The 25,110-nt window shown below is 42.0% G+C and overlaps 1 protein-coding gene across 6 annotated transcripts in view; it reads right to left on the bottom strand.

The window, feature by feature from the left end:
- The window catches only part of rhobtb2a (Rho related BTB domain containing 2a), a 60,300-nt gene extending 35,722 nt beyond the window's left edge, over window positions 1-24,578 (bottom strand). Inside the window, exons 1-4 of one of the 6 annotated variants that reach the window (XM_043681216.1) lie at window positions 24,059-24,578; window positions 9,110-9,312; window positions 2,142-2,245; window positions 614-799 (exon numbers count right to left, since the gene is read on the bottom strand). In XM_043681216.1, the coding sequence (XP_043537151.1) occupies window positions 614-799; window positions 2,142-2,245; window positions 9,110-9,301 (482 nt within the window). In that variant the 5' untranslated portion in view covers window positions 9,302-9,312; window positions 24,059-24,578. Of the gene's footprint in view, window positions 1-613; window positions 800-1,583; window positions 1,879-2,124; window positions 2,246-9,109; window positions 9,313-23,984 lie in introns of those variants that run through there. The other 5 variants (XM_043681212.1, XM_043681213.1, XM_043681215.1 and 2 more) reach the window with 5 other exon arrangements.
- Between the last annotated feature and the right edge of the window lie 532 nt (window positions 24,579-25,110).

Here is a 25,110-nt window from a genome sequence, read left to right as displayed (position 1 = left end):
AGACAGTGCAGCAGTTGATTTGGGAGTCAACAGTACAGAATTGCTACTCTGCTGAAGGGTAAGGGTGGGATGGCCAGCAAGATGAGGAGACATGTTGAAGGGTACTGGAGATTTGATTTTTCTTTGTTTTAATTTTCCAAACCAAAACATCATAAATGAGTCAGGCTGGCCAATCACATCCATGATGCATTCCCAAATTTTCTCTTCATGGGTTTCTCCTGAATGACTCACAATGAGGTTGCTTTGCACTGGCATGAATTACCTCATGGTACCTCATTCAGGTAAACATTTCTACTTGTGATCCAGGTTCAGTCAGTCAATTCTTGTGGGGGAACGAAGGGCACAAAACCTGGCCCAATTCTACCTCCACCCAACTTGGGTATGGATTCCTTCCCATACTTCACCTGACAGAGGATTACTGGACTGGCTATCCTGACCAAAGTTTGCAGACTCACATTTCACAAAGACTATCTGCTCATCAATTCTTTAGATAAAGTCAATTGGACTTTCGGGGGAAAACTCTGACTGTTGGTTGTAATTTGACCAGATACTAAAATATGAGTACAAATTACATTTCCTCACTTGACGTGAACATAGGCATTAAGGACTGTACCTTGCAAGAGGCCTCCGTGCACGATTAACAGCTTCCAGGTCCGTGTACCGCAAGTCCAACTGGCAGCCTACCAAAATGACAGGGGCACGTGGACAGAAGTGTTTAATCTCCTGGTACCACATGGTCTTTACGTGATGCAGTGAGTTGGGGTTTGCAATGGAGAAACAAAGCACAACCACATCAGATCTGAGCAAGAGAGAGAGAGAACAAATTTACCCATTACAATTCCAAAAGAGCTAGAGACCACACAGTGACATAATGCTTGTGTCGCCAATGGATGTATCAGAAACCTTAGCGATTGCATTTTATTTCATAGCATGCATCACACAGCAACAGACCATTCAGCCTGTCTGATGCATGCTGGTGTTTTATGTTTCCAATGGACTTGCCCTATTTAATCTTAGCCTGTCACAACATTATTCTGGATCAGTGGTGCTGGAAAAGCACAGCAGTTCAGGCAGCATCCGAGGAGCAGGAAAATCGACGTTTCGGGCAAAAGCCCTTCATCAGGAATACAGGCAGAGTGCCTGAAGGGTGGAGAGATAAATGAGAGGAAGGTGGGGAGAAAGTAGCATAGAATAGAGGTTCAGGGCAGAGGAAATGACCTGGGAGTTGCAGTGGGAGAGGGACTCCCTGAGATTCTTGTAGAGAGAGGAGGAAAACTTCTTCAATCCTGCCTGAACTGCTGTGCTTTTCCAGCACCACTAATCCAAAATCTGGTTTCCAGCATCTGCAGTCATTGATTTTACCAACAACATTATTCTGGCCTTCTCCCCCAGATACATTTATCCAGCCTCCCCTTAAATGCAGCCATAATTTGCTTAAAAATAACTGTTCTTCACTGACATTTATAGGAACGAAGCGCTGCAATATCTGACTATGTCTATTATTGAGGTGAACACCGATTGCATGCGGATTAAGTCATTGCAAATTAGCTGCACTTATCAATGAAGACTTGAAAATCAAATACATGGAATAAAATAGTTGCAGATGAAACTCTCCTCGATTGGCACCAGTGGAAGTTTGATCTCAGGCTCCTTCATTGGCCAGGTTTTCAAAATGATGCAGAGCATGTCTCCAGAGTGAAAGGTTCACAGTGCAGTTGAATGACGCAGCAGAGATGCTGCATCATTCCGAGAGAATACTTCATTGGCTGAGGGCTGCAATTCCCCAGATTCACAACATTTCTCTCATTTCAGATTTGTTCATGAAATACTGAGTTTATCAAAAGGATTACAGTTTGGCATCAAATGCTAATTTTCATTTCATGATGGTTCACTCTGAAAATAAACCCTGCAGGACATTGTAAGGCATGCATTTACAAAGGTGAAAAAAGTCTTTTTTCGCATTTGAATTGTGGTGGAATGTAGCTTATGGAAAGCAGAATATTCTGAAGAGAATGGAGTTTTCATGCCATTGGTTGCTTCAGTATTTCTTTCCTCCATGACTAAATGCTTCAACTGGAAATCTGGAGTTTCCCACTCAAACAAATCCAAGAATAACATCTTCACCTTTTGCATTGCTGTACCTGCCATAGGCAAAGCGCCTATCCTTGTGATGATCACCAAATGTATCCCAGAGCCGCAGTGAAACACTGACATCATCAACCACATCACGTGAACGTTCCAGAACCTTTCAAACAAAAAACAAACTGAGGAGGTGATTTTATGCATTTCAAATCCCTTGCCTGAAAAGTGACACCCTCAGTCCCTGCCCCATAATGACCAGTGCCAAGGAACAGAACATAAACCAGACATTTCTTCCATGAAGAATGTTGTCGGAGTTGACACCCAAATGTATTAGAGTCACGTGCTTTAGTTGATTTGGCAGATAGCGTGCCCACCCAATGTTCAGTTACACTCATATCGAACTATGTTGCCAAAATACTTAACTGCACTGCCAAAATACCAGAGTGTGGGAGAGAACAAACTGTCTCTGAGGTGCATAATAACAGGACAGCATCTTGAATTCTCCTTCACCTTTTGGTGTGAAGATACAAGGGAGACATTCAAGCACTGGCAACAGTGTAAAGAAGAACTAAAAGGTTGGCGTCTGATGGTGGAAGGCTGAGGTGTAATTTCGGATTGGTGCTTGTTAGTGCTGCCCATGACCAAGTGGCACAAAATAGCCAATGGGGTTGCCCATAACTGATTAGACAAAGGCTGACAGAATGCAGCAGAACATGGCTGACAGTAGGCAGACAGCCTTCGGAAAATGTGGTCTCAGCAAGTCGAACAGAGCAAAACTGTTCAATCAAGGTCACCAGCTTAGATAGAGCATGCAGCTTACATAAATAGTTGTTCCTCTTGAATTATTTAATCAATCTGTTGCAATATTAAGAGTCGGTTTCAGTACAGACTCTTCAGATAATCATAGATACAGATTCTGAGGTAGTTATAGATCCGCATATATGCAAAATATTCAGCAAAAGAAAAGATTCAAACCAGGTTCAGCCCCCTTTCCGCCCCCCGCCTTATCATTGAAGTTACTGAAAATATCATGACCATGAATGGACCACCAGCCTGTCCATCTCTTTCATATGTTGTATGAGACAGCGAATTACAGAGGGACATCTCAATGCCACAGACCAATAATATCAAGAGGGATGTGGGCACTCTTAAGTTTTAACTGTACACAATCTGAAGTCTTTGCATGCCTTACTGCAAAAAAAATCTGAAGCTGTAACAAAGTTGTACCTGAATCTACCAGTGGACTCAAAGTCTGATTGGAAAAATGTCAGTGATCTAACAGTGTTATTGGTAATCTCATAATCGTGTGGAACAGTTACAAATATGGAGAAGGATGCAACTGGAACATGAATGTAAGTTATACTGAAATTGTACAGCAGGGGAATATAGCTTCAAACTGTTAAAAAGGTATGTCAAGGACTGATGCCAGGAAACAAAACACGTTTTGACTTTTAATGATCTCAGTAGAATAGGGGATGATCAATTAACACTGATTTGCCAGTGCTGTCACATTATTGAACAGGTAAAACACCATGCCTTTACAGAAACAAAATTGGGATTATGTAACTAACACCAGTAATGTCCTCTTGGGTTTGCAACTCAACATACCTATATTTATTTACAAATTAAAACTTACATCTTCAAAAACTTGTTAGCTATCAACCAATGTTTACATGTTTTTAATAGGTTAAACTGGATGCTCCTGATAAAACTATCCGCATTAAAAAGTAACTTTGATGATCTTGGGACATCCTGGACGGTTTCACAGTTAAACATGTTTTATTTAAGTGTATTTGTCATCATCTTTCCACTTAAGAGAAATGATGGACATAGAGCAAACAATTCATTGTGGTGCAATGTACTGAAGTGTACTCACTGTTGTCATACAGGAAAAGCAGTACTCCACCTGAGAACAGCAAATTCCCATCAAAAACAATGTAATGATAAACAGATAACCTGCCACATTGACTGATGTTCTGTTTCCTTTGTTGCTAGAGAGCTCTTACTGACCATGTCATTCTGGACCTATGAATACATTCCAAGTATTACGTCATCTGACAGATGACATGATATCTTGTATGATAGTTACGCAGATTATGGACAAAACCAGTAAAAGCCGTACTGAGAAATAAATATTGGCCAAGACATTACATTGGCAAAACTTTCCATGCTGTTCAGTGAATGAAGATTGCAGGGCTGAACATGTCCATCCGGGAGGGCAGACAGGGCTTTTGTTTCATAATCCACATGAAAGATGGCACCTTTGACACTGTTGTACTGCCTATGCATCTGTAAATCAGCAGAGATTACGTGCTCAAGATGTCTGTTGTGGCAGTGTCCCTACCTCTGGGCAACAGGCCCAGGTTAAAGTCCAACCTGCTCAGACATGAGTAATAGCATCACTGATTAGGAAGTTAGCTAAATGATTTGCCCAGGTTTCTGGAGCAGTTGAACCCACGATGGGTTCAATGTTGAACCCACAACATTCTGACAGAGGTGAGAACACTACTGACTGATGTATTTTGAAAGACATTACCCTCTTCAGCTGTAATTAATGCCAACTTCAATTCTCTTTCTTTTCCCAGTGATACAACATTTTATGCTCCATGGTTTTCAATGCTGTTCAGATTTCTTGAACTCAGAAGTAAAGCTCAACACCAATCTCCCCATGTGAATGATAATGAGTCGAAGTAAATTACTCTGCCTTTCGCAAAATCAAATTGAGGGTACTGGAGCTTTGCAATGACTATACCAGAACTCTAATCAAGGGATTGAGAATCGAGGTCACACATTGCTAAACATACTTTATTAAATCGGACTCAAACTCATCAAACTGAAGGGTAAACCCTTTCTCTCTCCACAGATACTGCCTGATCTCCTGAGTACTTGTGGCATTTTCTGCCTTTGTTTTGAAGTTCAAGTGTTTGTTGTGCTGTGTTATTGTTTTCCACTCAAATAAATGTAAGCACAAATAACCATGTGCAACAATAACTTATCGAGGCATATAGTTATACATGATGGAAACAGTCCATGCCGACTAGACATCCCAATCTGACTAAGTCCTGTTTGCCAGCATTTGGCCCATATCCCCCTAATCCCTTCTTATTCATATACTCATCCAGATGCCTTTTAAATGTTCCATTGTACCCACCTCCATCATCTTCTCTGGTAGCTTGATCCATACACCCAACATCCTCTGCCCCTCCGATCCCTTTTAAATCTTGCCCCTCTCACCTTAAACCCTCCAGTTTTGGACTCTCCTAGCCTGGAAAAAAAAAGACCTTGGCTATTCACCCTATTCATTCCCGTCATTATTTTATAAACCTCTAAGAGATCAGCCCTCAGTCTCCAATGCTCCAGGGAAAAAGTCCCCAGCCTATTCAGCCTCTTTCTATAGCTCAAACGCTCCAGTCCCAGCAACATCCTTTCAAATGTTTTCTGGACCCTTTCAAGTTTAGCAACATCTTTCCTACAACAGTAAGATCAGAACTGAATGCAATATTCCAAAAGTGGCCTAACTACCGTCCTCTCCAGCCACATGATGACATCCCAACTCCTCGACTTCATGTTATGACCAATGAACCCTATCTACCTGTGACTCCATTTCCAAGGAACTATGCACCTGCACCCCAAGGTCTCTTTATTCGTCAACACTCCCCAACCATTAACTGTCTAAGTTCTGCCCTGGTTTGCCTCATCAAAATGCAGCATCTTGTATTCATTTAAATTCAACCATTTCTTGGCCCATTAGCCCTTCTGATCAACGTACCAATGTACTCTGAGATAAAGTTCTACACTGTCCATTGCACCTCCAATTTGGGTGTCATATGCAAACTTACTAACGTACCTTCCATATTCATATCCAAGATACTTACATAAATGAAGGAGAAATAAATCTACTACTTGTCAACTTGTCACAGGCCTCCAGTCCAAAAAACAATCCTGTACCATCACCCTCTTCTACCTTCTCGCCAATTTTGTACTGAATTGGCTAGCGCTCTCTGGATCTCATGTGATCTCACCTGACTAACCAGTCTACCATGCAGAAGTTTCTCGAATGCTTTGCTGAAGTCCATGGAGATAAGGTCTACAGCTCTGCCTTCAATCTTCTTTGTCACCTCTTCAAAAAACTCAATCAAATTTCTGAAATATGATTTCCCATAATTTCCAAAGCCACGCTTACTATCCCTGATTGGTCCTTGCTTTTCCAAATGCACGTTGTGTCCTGTCACTGAGAATCGGCTCTAACAAGTTACCCAACACTGACTGAAGGCTTACCTGTTTTGAGCTCCCTGGCTTTTCCTCAAAGTGTTTCTTAAATAATGACAACGCATTAGCAAACCTTCAGTCTCTCAGCACCTCCCCCATGGCTGTTGATGATCCAAATATCTCAGTAAGGGGCCCAGAAATCTCTTCTTGAAAAATTTCTGGGAAGCACCTGATCAGGTCCCAGGGAATTATCTACCTTATTGTGTTCTAAGGCCTCTAGCACCTCCTCATCTAAAATATGAACTCTTTTCAAGACATGACCATTTATTTCGCCAAGTTCCCTCATTTCCATATCCTTCTCTACAGTAAATATTGATGCAAAAGGTTTTTAAGTATCTCAACCATTTCCTGTGGTTCCACATTTGGACAGCCATGTTGATCTTTCAGGAGCCCAACTGTCTCCCTGGTTACTCTTTCGTCCTTATTGTATTTGTAGAATCTCTTTGGATTCTTCTGAAGTCTATTTGTCAAATCTATCTCACATCCACTTTTTACTCTCCTGATTTCCCTCTTAAGCATACACCTACTGCCCTTATAACTCTTTCAGGGATTGACTTGATTGCAGCGGTCTATACCTGATATATGCTTCCTTCTCTTTTTCTTGACCAGAGCCTCAATTTCTATCATCTCGCATCCTTTTCACCTACCAGACCTGCCCTTCACAACTTGAATTTAGATTGCATCTTTAAAGTAATAGGATACCCTGCATGCTTCACAGAATATTATTAAACCAAATATAATATTGAATCACGAAGGAAATTTTAGATCAGTTAACCAAAAGCTGAGTTAAACATGCAAAATTTAAGGTGTCCCCCTAAAACAGGAAAGTGAGAGAGAGAGAGAGAGAGAGAGAGAGAGAGAGAGAGAGACATGAAGGAGGACATTGAGAAAATTGTATAGCTGAGGGCCAAAGCATCTGAGTAACAGTTGCCTCTCTGTAAAGGCCCAAATTTCATTGAATGAGTCCCACTCGGTCCTACCTAACCGACATACATACAAAGTCAGACTGACCCTCAGGACAAGCAGAAACTACCTTATGCTAAAATACAAAGTGCTGGAGAAACTCAACTGGTCTGGTAGCAGCATCTGTGAAGAGGAACAGAGTTAATGTTTCTAACACCATTCTGACAAAGGGACACTGGACTCGAAACGTTGAATCTGTTTCTCTCTCTACAGATGCTGTCAGACCTGCTGAGTTTCTTCCACACTTTGCGTTTCAGATTTACAGCAACTGCAGTTCTTTGTTTATACTTTATAGAAACAGCATGACCAACACTCCAAAGACAAATGAAATGGCAAGATACCGTGAGTGCAAGCATGAATTCCAGTTCTTATTGTAGTGCATACATACGAAGACACAGATCAGGAGCCCAACAGGGCCATTTGGCCCCCAAGCCTCTTTTACCATTCACTCAGTCAATGACTGATCTGACTGTACCTTCAATGTCTCTTCCCTGCCTATTCAATAACCTTGGACTTACTCATTAGTCAAGAATCCATCTGCCTCAACTAAAAGAATATCCATTCACCAAGCCTCCACTGCTCTCAAGACAAGATAACTCTGTAGATTAATGACCTTCACAGAGTAAAGAAATTCTCTTCACCTCTGACTTCAAAAGACTTCATGGATTGTTAAACTGTGATCTTCTGAGTCTTTCCCACAGCATCCAGCCAGTCAAGTTCTCTCATTTTGATTCTAAGTTCATTTAATTGTAAATCTCCTGGGGCTTTTGTAGTGCATGGTTGTTTCCCTATCTCAAACCCAGGAGGTCTAGGTTCAAGTCTCAACTGCTCCAAAGGTGTGATATAATGCACAAGTTAAAATTATCCAAATTCCCTGTCTTTAGTTCCTGCTTATTGATAGATGATTGTGCTTGCGAATTGTTTAAATTAAAACTAAGAACGTACAGATGGACAGTTAAGATTGGATGGTCCCTGAAGGACATATTAAGAGACAAGAATGGAATGGAATCAAGAGATATGTATTTATAATGTTTCACTTTGTGAATAAGGCTATTCCAAATAAAGGTTAGCTTTGCATTCCTCCTTCACCCACTGGCTATCTGGAGTAAACAAAGCATTTGTATTTCGCATCTCATGCCTATAATATCAGCAATCACAGAATGAGGCAGGATGAAGGTTGTTCAGTCCATCAGGCCTGTGTACTAAAATATATTGCCTGTTTTATAACATACAGAAAATATTGATAGTCACCAAATTAGGCAGCATCTACGCAAAATAATTTCCCATCATTGACCTTGTGCGAAAAGTAGAAAATTTCACAGCTTTACCAGATTTTTACCAAGTACAGATGCAGGAAAAGTGAGAAAGGAAGCAAAAGATCAAAAAAACACTGATAGTGTGAAAGGCAGGAGAGATTCAACAGGATCACAGCACAAGGGCGAAAACAAAAGAATTTGGAAAATGTACTGGGCACGCAAAGATAACATAAAAGGGGAAGGGCAGATTAAAAAAAAGGGCTAAATGAGCTGTAACTGGCAAAACTTATTGCCACCACCCGCTTTCCCTAGGAGCAGGAATTGTTGAACACAATATTAATTTCACAATGTCGTAAAGTGCTGAATTGAAAGATATGGTATTGATCCCTGAGCATCTGTTAATAGTCAACATTTTTTCTGCACAAGATCCTGCTTTTGCAATATTTGAGATCTCACTATCAACTTCTGAGTAAAAAAGGTTTCACAAATGATCTAAAATGGGTTGCACTGCACCACAATGAAGTGCATGTTCTACTTACCTCTTGGCACACACGGTACTGGTCAATGGCCCAGACTGTTGGTACATGAGTGGCCAATAGTTGGTATTGTGTCAGGGTGGCATTACATGCTCTTGCACAGATTAGCCTGGTCTTTCCTACTGCGTTGTCGCCCACGACCACACACTTGATGGTTTCTACGTTTGGTCTTTCGTAGTCCATATTTGTATCCATCAACCCATGGGCTAGATATGATAAACAAAATGATCATATTAAAACAAAATGCACACACTGGAAATGCCAGAATTATTGCTTTCTTTCTTTCTTTCTTCCTACCAGAGTTTGCAGCTGAAAATGACATTCAACCCATTGTGTTGTGCCAGCTCTTTGCTGGGACAGTACAAAACAATTAACCCATCGCTCTGCACTCCCCTTCTTGAGCTGTACACATAAAATTGCAACAATCTGACAAGTTGTGCTCTGACAATGTGAAGGAATCACAAGATTTTTTGGGTGGCTTCTAAATTATTTCACTAGCTTTGAGATGCCCTGAAGCTATGAAGGGTGCATCATCTATATTTGCAGGAGTGTCTATAAAAAACACATGTAATATGAGAAATAGCTGTAATAAATTGTGTTTCAGGGTTTTTTCTCAAATTTCACACAGTCACCACTTGACAACACTTTGTTTGTGTGCTCACTAAACATAGCTGTGATTAAACACACATTGCATCCTGGTAATGTAGCAGTGACCTCACAAAAGAGGCAATACCCTCTGATGAATATCAGCACCTGTAGCAGAGACATGGACAGAATGCTCAAACGGCAAGGAAAATTTAATGTCTTACATAGAAATCAAACAAACTGTGTAAAGTGTGTGTAACTTGGGAAAGCTGAGTGTTGTTACTGACAACTGAAACTGCAATGTAATCTTAGATGCCAGCTGGGATTTATAAATAGCACAAGTATTTGTCATGCATTTATTGAGCATACCAATCTTTCAAGTATTATCCACGTCTCAGAGAATATTTCTCTCGATCTAATGTTGCTATCAGATTTTTCTTTCTTCTAACTAAAGATAGCAATTTTCCACTGATTTAAATGACTGGATGAAAGATTGCAGTCAGACAGTTGCACAAGCATGGTGTCCTAGCTTTGGGTACGGTGCACTCGTCACCATATTCCATCACTGAAAAATGATGAATGATTACATTGACAGACTGAAAAGCCCAGACATGTTCGCAAGCACATAGTCAGAAGATGGATCAAGATCAAGCGCAGAAGCAGCTGAATGGTTTCCCCTTACTCTTGGACAAGGCACTTAGGCACTCTACAATTTGTGCTGCCTATCCATCAGCTGACTCAACACTGGGCAGGAATGGAATTGGGGATCTCTCCAGCTCTCCATGCCACAGCTGATCTTTCGATAAACAGACTATCTAGCACATTGGATGAACATATTTACCTTTCTATCAACTCAATGATATTGAAGGCAGAGCTTGGCTTATGATTGGCACAGACATCATTGATCTTAAAGTGGCAGGGGAGCTCAGTGGTTATCAGTGCTGTCTTACAGCGCCAGGGACCCAGGTTTGTTTCCAGTCTCGGGTGACTTTTTGTGCGTTGTTTGCACATTCTCCCTATTGGTTTCCTCCGGGTGCACTGGTTTCCTCCCACAGTCCAAAGATGTGCAGAATTACAGGGATAGATTAGGGAGGGGGAAAAAACATTTGAAAAAAAAAGAGTCTGGAGGGATGCTCTTCAGAGGGTTGGTATGGACTTGATGGGATGAATGGCCTGCTTCTACGTTGTATGGATTCCATGAAACAACATTCTTGCTTTCATGCAATGAGTTGTGGCCCAGTGCCAGCACTGTTGCCAGTGTCCTCTCTGCAATGGGTAGGAGGTGTATCTCTGATCTATCAACAGAAGGGATTAAAAAACCTAAAGGTGGAGGAAATGCACTCCAATTCTCACCCGACAGATGCCTGAAACACAAATCATGAGATCTTTATCAGCCATCTCATTTCATGTTACTGTGTACAAGGCAAACTGGGCTGCAGTTTATTTATAGACTCTGTAAGGCCCAGTGAAACTGAAGTGCTCTTGAATTCTTTCTGCACATTACATATATCAGATCTCATTTCAAATGCATTCGTGGCACACAACAGCGGGGTCTCAGGCTATTCGGTTTTACATTAGCCAGTAATAGATGACATTATGAAGGATGCTGATGTGCCACAATAAACGGGTGCAGTATGCCCTCTGAAAGTGGGAATGGTTTGTCCTTTTGCCCCTTTACTTTCTCCCAGCAATTGAACTGTGCAAGGTATTCCAAATTGGCAGTGGTGGATTACAGTTCACGCAAGGAGTCAGAGTTGCTGTGGCAACATGCACTTTCTTGTGTGTAGTTCATTTTGGAGGTGTGGATAGTGATGAGCAAGGCCCCAACATGTTATGGCTGATCAGGTGTCTCTTCTCTTCCGAGCATCTGTTATTGACCAAATACTCAACCTGTCTGGCCGTATTATAAATGCACCTTCATTGACCATCAAGTCCTGGACCAGGACTTCAAACCAGAGCTTATCATTCAGAGAAAGGGATGCCAACAACGGGACCCTCAAGACACTACCTGGGTCTGGAGCAGATCGGAACAAGAGAAGGTCACTCCATCCCATTGACCTGTTTTATCAATTGCTGAGATCAGAACAAATTGGTAACTAAATCTGGACACCAACCTTGGCACATATCCTTTAATATCTGTGGATATCAAAAATCCACAAACCTCAAATTTAAAAGAGATCTAACCCAGCATTAATTCCACCATTTGTGGAAGTGAGTTCCAAAATTCATTCCAACAATTGTGAGATGTGTTACCTGATAGCACTTCAGAAAGGTTCGGCTGTAATTTTTAAGCCACACCTTCCTGCCCAAGATAGGTCGACCAGCAGAAATGGTTTCTCTCTATCTATCCTCTTTGTTTCCTTTCATGTTTTACTAACTTTGTTCACATCACAGAAGGAGTCTATTCAGGTCATTAGGTCTGCGGCTGCCCTCGAAGTGAGCATCATTCCGTGCTGCCAATTTTCTGCTTTTTATCCCCAGTCCCTTGCAGATTATTCCAACCCAAATATTAATCCCATGCCCCTCTTGAATGCCTCAGTTGAACTTGCCTCCACACACTTTCAGGCAGTGTATTCCAGTGAATGTGTGAAGAAGTTGTTTTTTGGATCACATCTGCTCCTTTTGTAAATGATTTAAACTTATGCTCTCTTGTTCATAATCCTTTTTAGATTTCTCCTTATCTACCCCATCAAGCCTCCTCATTATTTTGAAAACCTCTGAAATGGTCTCTCACACCCCTGACCTGTCCCTTCAGCTTGGGCGAAGAAGTGGCAAGTGATGTTGGCACCACAAAAATTGCCAGGCAATGATCATCTCCAACAAGAAACAGACAGACAATGTAAACGCTGCCACTTGACATTCAATAGCATTACTATCACTGAATACCCCACCATCTACATCCTGGGGGGTTACCATTTACCAGAAACTCAACTGGATGAGACATACAAATGCTGTTCGCAATTTTTGAGAAGATTTGTAGCCCAGGTTGATGATAAGTATGTAAGCTAGCTCGCTGTGGCTGAGAGTAGGTCAGAGGCTAGGAATCCGACAGCGGGTAATTTACCTCTTCACTCCCCACCATCTGCAAGGCACCAGTCAGGAGTGTGACACAATATTTCTCATTTGCTCCAACATACTCAAACAGTTAGGTCCACCCAGGACATTGCAGCCTGCTTAATTGGCACCACATCCACAAACATCCACTCCCTCCGCCACCGATGCTCAGCAGCAATAGCGTCCAACATCTACAATTTGCACTGTAGAAAATCACCAACACTCTTAGGACAGCACCTTCCAAACCCCTGGCCAATACCATCAAAAGCACAGGGGCAGCAGATACAAGAGATCATGACCATCTGCAAGTTCCCTTCCAAGTCACTCACCATGCAGAATTGGAAATGTATTGCTGTTCCTTTGTTGTTGCTGGTTAAAAGTCCTGGAGCACCCTCCAAACAGCATTGTCGGTGTACTGACACCCCATGGATTGCAGTGCATCAACGAGGCAGTTCACCATCACCATTTCCAGTGCAATTAGGGATGGGCGTCATGCTGGTCCAGCCAGTGATTTTTTAAAAAACTGAATGAATTTGGGTTTAGAATAAACTTTGGCCAGACACAGTAAGAGTGGCCAATTATGTGCCCAGAAGTGAAACACTTCAATTTTTGGTTGTCATTGGCAGAAAAGCTGAAACCATATTTTCTGAATTCTTTCAGCATTACCTATTCACCAGCAAAACTAATTGAACACAATCATACTAGTTGTTAATTACCACAAGAAAAATGCATTTGAAAAGAATTAAAGGTTGAGCAAGATTTGAACCATCTGTACATCAATGTCTTTGATACAAAACAGCATATCATATCATGGTTATAAATCTAATGCAACAAATCTTGTGAATACAACCAAAGGTGACTCAATTTGTTATCACCTCCATTTGGAACCACCTGCTAATTTCAAAATGCATTGACTTGCCTTCCTAAACACAGAGACACAGCCACCCACACAATCAGCTGTTCACATTTACAGATCATAAATATCCTGAGAATTCACTGCATCTCATTTCTCCACACTCTCACCCCATTTGAATCTTTCTCCTCCACTTTTATTAGCAACAATTTTGCACTTAATTGATGCCGTGTGAAACTTCACACAAGTGGGAGCTCAAATGCTATTTCTGTTCGGGTTATTTATGGGATGTCAGTCACGCCACCGATCATTTCCTCAAACACCATTCTCACGTGCCAGCAGCTACCCTCTGAAGAGGAATTATTGCTAGAAGCCTGCTTTATTTTTCCTTTCTCCCACTCAGGAGGGTAGAACTCAACATCTCCTGTTGTTGCAAATGCTGTGTCAACTTGGCGGACATCTCTGATTTGTTTTTGTAAACCGATTTTGCTAATGAACCCATGCAGAGATATTGTTACACACCTCTGGAGCAGATGGGGCTTGAACCCGGGTCTCCCGGTCCATGGGTGGGGACACTACCACTGTGCCACAAGAGGACTTTTATACATGCATGAATGTTCAAGTTGGGATTAACAGCAGCTGGATAGCAACGACCAAAGATCAGGAGGAGATGTATCAAAGACCATTTTAGGGTCTTACACATTGGTCGAGTCACGATCGAAAGGATCACCTGGTAAAGCTCCCAATCAATATTCACTTACAAATTCGCTGACTATGAAACAGAGATGATCATTGGTGTTCAAGCAATGCTAGCTGCATGGTTGGGCCATGCAAAGTCAAATTCCTCCCCTTCAGGATGCCCTTGCTCACATTTATTGTGCTGAACAGATAGATTCATTCCCAAGCCTGATTCATATTTAAATTTCAAATCTTTTTCCCAATCCGACACAGACCTTCCCCTGCAACATTATTGCAACAGAGGTTCAATGGAAGCTCAAGTTGCAGAACATGAAATTTTGATGAAATACCTGACAAATAGTGTAACAATGTCAGACCTGTGTTACCATTTTTCAAATTACAGGTCATGGTTCTGCTGTAGTCATCTACAGACCCTTTAAATAACCTTTTGTTCTCTTTTTGGCCAATTACCATCCTTTCCTGACTTGATGTTACTACACACACACAACTACGACTACCAGGAAGGTCACCTCAGATTACAACGGGATCTTCATCAGATGGGTCAGTGGGTCAAGGAGTGGCAGATGGAATTTAATTTAGATAAATGTGAGGTGCTGCATTTTGGAAAGGCAAATCATGGCAGGACTTATACAGTAAATGTTAAGCTCCTGGGGAATGTTGCTGAAGAAAGACACCTTGGAGTGCAGGTTAATAGTTCCTCAAAAGTGGAGTTGCAGGTAGACAGGATAATGAAGGTGGCATTTGGTATGCTTTCCTTTATTGGTCAGTGTATTGAGAATAGGAGTTGGGAGGTCATGTTGCGGCTGTACAGACTTTGGTAAGGCCACTTTTGGAATACTATGTTCAATTCTGGTCTCCCTGCTGTAGGAAAGATGTTGTGAAACTTGAAAGGGTTCGGAAAAGATTCACAAGAATGTTGCCAGGATTGGAGGGTTTGAGCTATCGGGAGAGGCTGAATAGGCCAAAGCTGATTTACCTGGAGGCTGAGTTGTGATCTTATAGAGGTTTCTAAAATCATGAGGGGCACGGATAGGGTGAATAGCCAATGCATTTTCCCCAGAGCAGTGGAGTCCAAAACTAAAGTGCACAGGTTTAAGGCGAGAGGGCAAAGATTTAAAAGAGATGCAAGGGGCAACTTTTTCACGCAGAGGGTGGTGCACATAATGAAATGAACTGCCAGAGGAAGTGGTGGAGGCTGGTACAATGACAACATTTAAAAGACATCTGGATGGGTATATCAAGACGAAGCATTTAGCAGGATATGGGCCAAATGCTGGCAAATGGTACAAGATTAATTGATGATATCTGATTGGTATGAATCAGTTGGGCCGAAGAGTCTGTTTCCATGCTGTACAGCTCCATGACTGCCTTCCAACCTGCCACATATCATCCCTTTTGCTCTGTATTCCCCTGTGCCTGCCTCTAGATTTGCTTAAGAACTATTACACCCTTGACATCACCAAACTGAAACTCTTCACATTGTTTCTCTCGACAGAGGTGCTGCATGACCTGCTGAGTGTTGTGTGCATTTTCCATCTAATTCTCAAGAATGCTGTGACTTAAGAATGAAACAGTTTTGTGATGTATGGGTGCAGTGAAACAGCAATAATATCAGGATGTGGAATGAGATTAACTAAGTGGGAGGACCCAGTGAGGATCACAAACACCAGTAAAGATCTATTAGGTCAATTGGCCATTTTCTGTGCCACAAATACAACCACATCAACCAGGAGCAGGCATGCCTTTTTAAGACAGACATGTGTGACAATGCTGCTCCTTTAACAAGGTTATGTTGTCATTTCGTTTTCAGCGGGGTCATAAAGTCATGGGTTCTGAGGTTCGGGGTTTATCTACTTGAAGAAGTTTTGAAGTTTAAAAAAAAAACCCCTTGTCCAACGAAAAGGAAGTGGCCAGTTCTCCCAGCTCAGCTTTCCTCTGGTTTGGTTTGGTTTTCGCAGTCTGGCTGTTCAGAGCTGCTGGTCAGGGTAAGCTGGGAAATCCAAAGAAACAGCAACAGTGTAGGGAGGTTCCATGCTCAATCTCTCTGCCATCTGTCTCTCCTGGAACAGCCTGTGGCTGGTTTTACCTTTTTGCTGAGGTTGGGGGAGGGGGGTGGCAGGGGGATTGGTTAAGTTATTTTGTTTTCTGTTCTCTTTCGTTTGTGTTTCATTCGTTACACTGTAAATGATTTGTTTTTTTTAAACTCTTGAAAACTCCATTCGTACCTGCTTGATCTAATGAGAAAAGTTTGGGTCTGGGCTTCCTTCTTGAAATGTTTTCAGAGGGACTGGCCTGGTTCACATCACATGATTAATTTCTGACTTGGCAGAAGCATCAAGGCGAGATGGCAATGTGAATTCAAGACAACAGGCTCAAGGGACCAAATGGTCCATATCTGCTCCTATTTTGTATGCTCATATTAAGCATTTCAATGAAGATGCATAGTTAGAACGAGAGACTTTATTTAAATTATTCCGGAGCCAATGAAGAAGACGAGTTGAGCATGTACTTTGAATGTGAAAACGTATTTAATATGTTTTCACAGATCGATTTAATCTGCAGCACTTCACACTGATTCCCATTCACTCTCCCAACATTCCCGATTTATTTCCTTTTCACTCCAAAACAACAAGAATAAATTGCCCTTATAGCAACAGACCATGTAAAACTTTAGTGCAAAGTCTGTTTTAAGAAAAGACTATTCTAATTCCATGACAATAAAAATACTTTACTCAGTGAAACGACAATTGCTGGCAAAACTCAGAAAAGTTTTAGCAACAGCTTTATGCACAATCATATTGCATTCCTTGCAATTCCTCAACCAAAGTGACACCTGAGCAAATGAATACACCTACAAATTATACAAAGGAAATGAATTTCTCAACTAATCCAGAAATTATGATTATTTGCCAATGCACCATTGGTGAATTGCATTCTGCTGTTCAAGCATATCAAATAGTGCTCCATGTGCTGGAAAAAGTGGAGATCATGTGGCTTGTGGTTACAGTGTAAGGTGTATATTGTGATAGACAAGGCATTACAAATAGTGCAATAAGTTGAATTGTTAGTCACAGAATTTCATGCCTTCTATGTTGCAAGGACATTGGCATAGTTGTTATAGCATGTAAGAATAGTCATAATCATAGAGTCAGAGATGTACAGCATGGAAACATACCCTTCGGTCCAACTGGTCCATGTCAAACAGATATCTGAAATTAATCCAGTCCCATTTGCCAGCAGTTGGCCCATATCCTTCTGATTTATATACCCATCCAGATGCCTTTCCAATGTTCTAATTGTACCAGCCTCCACCACCTCCGCTGGCAGCTCATTCCATTTTCTCGCCATTCTGGTGTAAAAACGTTGCTCCTTGGTTCCCTTGCAAATCTTTTCCCTTTCACCTTAAACCTCTAGCTTTGGACTCCCCAATTCTGGGGAAAGGGTTTTGTTCATTTGCTCTACACCTCATGATTTTATAAACCTCAGCCTCCGAAGCTCCAGGGAAAATAGCCACAACCTATTCAGCCTCTCGCGACAGCTCAAACCCTCCAGCCCAAGCAACATCCTTGTAAATCTTTTCCAAACTCCTTAAAATTTCACAGCATGATTCCTACCTGTGCTGGATAATTCAATTTTATTGGTTCAGAGAAATCTGTGACGTTAAAAAGAGATAACAACTTGAAATGCAGTTTGTTCATAAATATCTCTCCAGTTTCCACCAAAACACAACAGGCTGAAAGTGTTTTTGGGAAGTAGTAATGTTTGTATGATGGATGCTCAGAAGCCAAGTACTGCTTCAGAGCTGTGGGTTTCAAAGAAGAACTCTTTGGTGTCAGTCAGAAATCCCAGCTGTCAGTCCGACTTCAGCTCTTTCACACCTCAGAGTCGAGTGTGGTGCTGGAAAAGCACAGCAGGTCAGGCAGCATCCGAGGAGCAGGAGAATCGATGTTTCGGGCATAAGCCCTTCATCAGGAATTATGCTCATTACAGATTAATGGGTTTATGCCCGAAACGTCGATTCTCCTGCTCCTCGGATGCTGCCTGACCTGCTGCGCTTTTCCAGCACCACACTCTCCGACTCTGAGCTCCAGCATCTGCAGTCCTCACTTTCTCCTCTTTCACACCCAGTCATCTCAAACCAGCGCACACCAAGTCCCGAACAATTACGGTTTGGTTTTTGAAGTGGCAAGCAGATTGACTTCAAGCTTACTCGGCTCAGCACGATTTAATTGCCATCTCAAGTAGTATCACAGCTATTGATTATGTACAATTTCACAATTTTGAGGTCCAATGCGTCAGACCCTCCCATCTGAGTCAGATGGTTATGAGTTCATGTCTCAATCCAGGAGGGGAATAGACAAGTCAAGTATGATAATCTAATCCAGTACCATGCGAGTGCTCCATTGTCACAGGGCTTTTTTTCAGGATCAGGTGTTGAACTATGTTCCCATCTTCTATCTTAGATGAGCAAAAAACAATGCAAACAGGAATTGCTGGATTATGATTTCCAGCACTCTCAGTTCTTCTTTCCATTTTTAATTTTAAATAATCCCTTGACAATATTCCAATTCAGAATAAGGGTATTGTGCATTTTTGGAATGGTAAGTTAAGCATAACTGTCAAGTAACTTTCACACAATAAAACAAATCAAGACATTTCAGGGTGGCAATATAAAACTAACTTTTACAATGAGCAACGTCTGATGACAAAGAGCTTGATCAAATCTTTTGGTTTTAACAGGTGCCTCAAAGATGTAAAGCCGGGTCTGAAAGGAGAGAGATTACGGGAAGAAATTTTAAAAATTTCAGGCACCAACAGCTAAAGGGACTGCTCCCTCTGACAGGATTAAACTTGGAGATTAGATTAGATTAGATTACATTACAGTGTGGAAACAGGCCCTTCGGCCCAACAAGTCCACACCGACCCGCCGAAGCGAAACCCACCCATACCCCTACATTTACCCCTTACCTAACACTACGGGCAATTTAGTATGGCCAATTCACCTGACCCTGCACATCTTTGGACTATGGGAGGAAACCGGAGCACCCGGAGGAAACCCACGCAGATACGGGGAGAACGTGCAAACTCCACACAGTCAGTCGCCTGAGGCGGGAATTGAACCAGGATCTCTGGCGCTGTGAAGCAGCAGTGCTAACCACTGTGACACCATGCCGCCCACAAAGATGTTGAAGAGACCAGGATTGCATGAACACAGTGATCTCAAGGAGTTGTGGGGCTGGAGGAATTTGCGGAGAGGCTGGGTCATGAAGCAATTTGGAAACAAGGGAATTTTCAAATCAAATGCTCCTTGGTCGCGTGTGCCCTTGCTGTTTAAGGAGCACAGGGGTGATACGGGAACTGGGCGGTCTGAGTTCAGATATGGTCAGCAGGATGGCCTCAAATTAACAGTCGAGTTTGACAGGCCAGTCACAATTTGGGTTAAGATAATTGTCACAGTCAAATAAAATGGGGGGTAATAGCTGACGTGACACTTTGGTCCTCAGGTCAATATCACTGTCCAGTCTCCATTGACTGTTCCAGAATAGGAGAAACTTGACGACAAAGGCTGAAGCAAGCAAAATTGTGGATCTCTGTTCCAGAAAAGCACCCATTCCTGTAAACACAACAGATCTAAAATGTCTTCTTTTTGACTTAATCCATCACAAGTATACAGTGGTCAATCGCATATACAGAAGCTATCAAACACAATTTTCAAATAACGTAAAATTTACTCAATCTTGCCTCCATGATTAGCAAGAATTTGTTTTGTAAATTTCAAGGACCGTGGATCAAAGCTGAAAGCTTGCTCATCTGCTTGCTGCACTACATCCTCAACTGGGTACTCAGTATGTTCAGTTAATGGCTAAAATTAATGCTGTGCATGTTAAAACTTAAATAAGTTTGTAAGTCTTCTTTCCTTGTTGCAAATCTTGAGCAGTACGTGGTGGAAACTAACAAGACCCTAGCAGCTTGGGGAGTGGAGTTTCTCCTGGCATCCTGGCCAGTTGTATCCCTCATGTCAGCAATCTAGTTAGCTGGTGATGTATCCCATTGCTTTATGTTGGAGACCTCACTGTACTCAAAATTGACTGCCAAATTTCCAAGGTGACCACATTTCAAATGTAAATCACAGCTGTCAAGTGCTTTGGTTAACAAAGACACAATTCACATCCAACTTATTTCATTTCCTGAACCTCAAGGTTGCTGTTTCAGTAACATTGGACATTTTCTGTCAATCCATGGCAATAAAGCCTGCCAAGCAATAATTTTCACAAACCATCTCAATAAAATCAGAGAAGTAAACTACACTGCAGAATGCATGCATAAGATCTCCTTCAGAGAAGATATCGTGCTACCCAAACGGGCATTTAAGTCAAATCCTATGAGATGCAGTTGCCTCTTAATACTCAGCAATAAATGATTTCTATCAATGTTGGTCAACTTGAGGAACAAATGAAAAGATGGCAAAATAAAAATGTCTGTAGATACAGTGGAATAACATGCTGTTCATTCTGGTTGGGGGTGCTTCCACACACTCAAGTATCAAACACACAGACAATCACACACACTCACACCACACAGGCTCACAAAGAACTTAGCCCTCATAAAACAGTCAATGCTTTCAGGAAGTTTGATACCAGGCTCAGCCAAGGTCCATTGCAAGGTTAAAACATCTGCACCAGCATTATAAGGATGGAGACTAAGGAAAGACCATTCACCCCCTTGAAAAAGCATCTTTGAATTGGAAACATTGACTGTTTCTCTCTCCACTGATGCTGCCAAACCTGCTGAGTTTCTCCAGCATGGCTGTTTTTATTTCATACCCCCCCAGCTCATTCTATCATTCAATTAGATCACGGCTGATCTGCATCTAAGCTGTAGTTGCTTAATTAGGTTACATAAGCCGAAATTTCAGTGCCTCATATGCAAGTCAAATGATGTCATTTCAAATGTTACTATGCATTTGAACTGGTGTACAAAACCTAATCTGCAAGGATTACTAATTTGGTAAATTTTACAATGGATGTTTTGTGCTCTAGCATGTGAATAATTATGTGTTGAGTCATTTACTAAAACTATTCTGACTAATGTCTAAAATCTACAAACAGTAATAAAGAAACCAAATCACGTCAACTGTTTTGTTTTCTGTCTGGGTCTTGCAATTTTTACAATGGAAATATTTACTCACTTAGACATAGCTTTCAAAGTTCAAATCCACATTAATAAGATATTCAATTACAAATACCCTGTGGATATAATAAAGCATGGAATTAAGTCAGGATGGAGGAGACGATGGTTCCGAGGCTAATGCTGTTAGATGAGGGTTTCACACCATCATAACAGTTGGTTGAATGTAAATTAATTTAACAAATTTGGAAATTAAAGTTTATCTATTTCCTTTGAGAAAGGAAATCTGTCATCTATACCTGGACTGGTCTGCACATGACTTCAAAGGCACAGCCATCTAACTGATGCTTAAATGCCCATTGAAATGGTCAAGCAGGTTATTCACTTGAAGAACACTTAGGGATGGGCAACAGATGCTGGTCAGTGACATCCAAATCTCACTGAAGAATAAAACAAAGTCATTATGACCCTTATCGACATTGATTACACTTACCCAGTTTTGCAATAAGGTATAGAGCCATAGAGATGTACTGCACGGAAAGAGACCCTCCGGTCCAACTTGTCCACGCTGACCAGATATCCCAACCTAATCTGACCAGCACCCGGTCCATATCCCTCCAAACCCTTCCTATTCTTATTCCCATCCAAATGCCTCTTAAATGGTGCAATTGTACCAGCGTCCACCACATCCTCTGGCATCTCATTCCATAACATAGTGCCCTCTGTGGGAAAAAGTTGCCCCTTAGATCTCTCATATCTTTCCCCTCTGACCCTAAACCTATGCCCTCTAGTTCTGGACTCCCCCACCCCAGGGAAAAGACTTTGTCCATTTATCCGATCCATGCCCCTCATGATTTTATAAACCTCTGTAAGGTCACCCTGCAGCACCACATAGCAATCAGGACAGGAGAAGGGTAATAAGTGCCGACTGTTTATCGATGAGGTGGTGACTGATGGTGGTATCCTGACTTTGAATGCCCTTGCTTAACAGAATAAAAAAAACTCAACCTTAAATTTAAACTGATCAAATTGAATCTTCTGAGGCAGCTGGGAGGCCACTCAGAATGAAGAAAGGGCTCTCCTGACCCCTCTCGAAATATGATCAACAGCAGAAAATCTCTCTCTCTCTCTCTATTAACACCAGTAATTCCTTCCAAACTTCGAAACACAGAATCCTTACAGTGTGGAAGCCAGTCAGACTGTTGTTAGAGAATTCTGGATCATTTTTTAAGTTTGGGGAAACAGTCACAACTTCGAGAGGAATATTTTTGAGTTTCAGCTTTTACTTAAGTTTTAAGCAGACCTGAAGTCCTTGAGCTCAGATGGTTGTGGATACCAGTGCTTCTGAGAAGGAAAGAATATATAGTGAACTAGGTCACTTTGCAGCGCAGAATTAGTGTTAGTCCCAGACGAGAAGTACCGAGATAAGCTGAGGTGTATGACAGTTCCAGAAAGCAGTTACCTGCAGTTCCAGTCTAAAAGTTGAAGTTACAAGTGACTGAAATCTATCAAGATGCTATACACAGGGACTCTGGTGTGAGTATCATATGTGTGGTGCTTTGATTATAAGATTATAGGAATTAGGCCATCATGAACTAATCTCTCATGTGGCTAGATATACAGGTATGATCTCTGAACTGCTTAATTATCAAATTTTATTTTTCTGTAACGGGTAAAGGTCGCTACCTCAGACCGTTCAGCTAACGTGCACTGTGGGGCTGGAGACTGTAAAATTGCACAGGCTGAGTGCCTAACAAGACACACTGTGTATCAAGAGCATCAAAAACATGCCGAAGTACCTCAAAGAAGCAAATGATGTACTGAGAAAAAAATACCCATTGCTCTTTCTGCAATATCCAGTTTGAGCCTCCCCCCACCCCGGGCTGTATATCTGACATGGAGTGTTAGACGAGTGCTCTTATACGGAGTGTAACATGCTGTAAGGGGAGAAGTTTTCTTGCAAATTCTGTCATTTTCAAGTTGAGATGTTTTGTCATGTATTGTGACAAATTTTATGAATAAAGTATGTTGCGGTGGGGGGGGGGGGGGGGGGAAGAGAGAGAAAAGCTGGATTTCTCTTTTCCATACGTTGAAAAATAATTCAGAAGTATCTATTTCTAAAAAGCTGCATGAAATCCGACTGCCTCCACACCTGCAAAGTGGGGGCCTACAAGAAATGTTCAATTGCAGGAGGAAAACACTATGTTAAAAAGGTGTGAATCGGAATTATGAATCCCTGCCGCACGACTGATTAATAATCCAGCCCGAGAAGACTCGGGGGGGGACTTCGAACATGACATGATCGGCTCAGACAGGAGACCAGAAGCTCAACCACATGCAGTGCTTGTGTGGGTCAAGCTCAGGCCGAAGTGAGCGCGGCGCCGGACCCAGCCCTCAAACCGAGTGCGCGCTGCTCCTGGGGTCTGCACTCACTCGGAGAAAAGTCCACATCCCGAATCCTGTTACCAGGACAACCAGCTCAATTTAGCCACTAATGAGCGCGAATAGACTCTGAACACAGACAGACATTTCCCAAAATAGAAGCAGAAAGATACATACCTATAAATATATCAATATATGTTTATACACACAGACAGATATGTCCGGCAAAATGGTCATAATTCATCACGCACCGTGCAGAATGGAAAATCTTTCTTCAATAAGGAAGTAGGTTCCTCTCGGTTCGCCTTTTTTTTTCAGTGAATCGCAGGCACCTTCGTCATCGTATCCATTTGAATAGTGTATCAATTAAGAATAAATAATTCGACATTGTCGCAAAGGGAATGACTTCACGCTATGAACGAAGACAAGAGAATCGCGCCACAAGCCGAAATCCCTGAAGAAATCATCTTTCCGCAGAAATTACAGCGCCCTGCGCCTGACTCCTGAATGTGGGAGAGAGAAGATGGAGTTGCGGGGAGGGGGTGGCAATTGGAGAGGTGGCAACAAGGGCTGCAGATCTATGCGTGAAGTCAGATTGTTTTCCTGCCCATCGGCCGAAACAGGCTCACGCTGCAGTTATTACTTCATTCACAAAAAAAAACACAAAGAGCAGAGACTCTGCAGTGGAGAGCGAGGTCTCAGAGAAACTGCGCCCACCTCCTTTTCCCATCTCGATTGGCGCAGACTGGTGCATCCCCCGCCCACTGGTCTGGCACAAGGATTTGGGGTGTTACCCACACGTCGATTGGCTGAGCGTCACGGCCATGATCTGATATTCGAGTGCACCGGAAGAGTAAGACCCCCACCCCCACCTTGTCCCAATGCCGCTCCTCCTGCGAACAGCAGCTTACCCAACACCCATGTCCAGAGTACAAACAGGAGCAAAGCTCACTCCTTCCCGAAAAGGGCAATTTAACTGGTGCACGGGATTACAGTTTTGAGAACACTTGCTCTATCTATGTGTGCGGAAAAAAAATAAAGATAGGGTCTATTTGTATTTTGAAATGTGTGAAAATATTGTACTGGAGCAACTCAGCAGTAACTGTGCAGGGAGAAGCAAAAATGAACGCTTCCAGACCGGGTTTGTTTTGTCTTCTTTTCCCCGGGCGTCTGAAAACATTACAATATTTCCCTTTTTGATGAAAAGCAGATACGTTTGATGCGAACATCGCGAGGAACAATAAAGCCCGAGTTGAACAAGCTGGATTTATGTTGCGGGCACAAAGTCAAACTTTGACAGAAC

This window comes from Chiloscyllium plagiosum, chromosome 42 (genome assembly GCF_004010195.1).
Source record: "Chiloscyllium plagiosum isolate BGI_BamShark_2017 chromosome 42, ASM401019v2, whole genome shotgun sequence".
Classification (NCBI taxonomy): Eukaryota; Metazoa; Chordata; class Chondrichthyes; order Orectolobiformes; family Hemiscylliidae; genus Chiloscyllium; species Chiloscyllium plagiosum.
The sequence above is the reverse complement of the archived record's forward strand: the minus strand, read 5'-3'. Positions and strand labels throughout refer to the sequence as shown.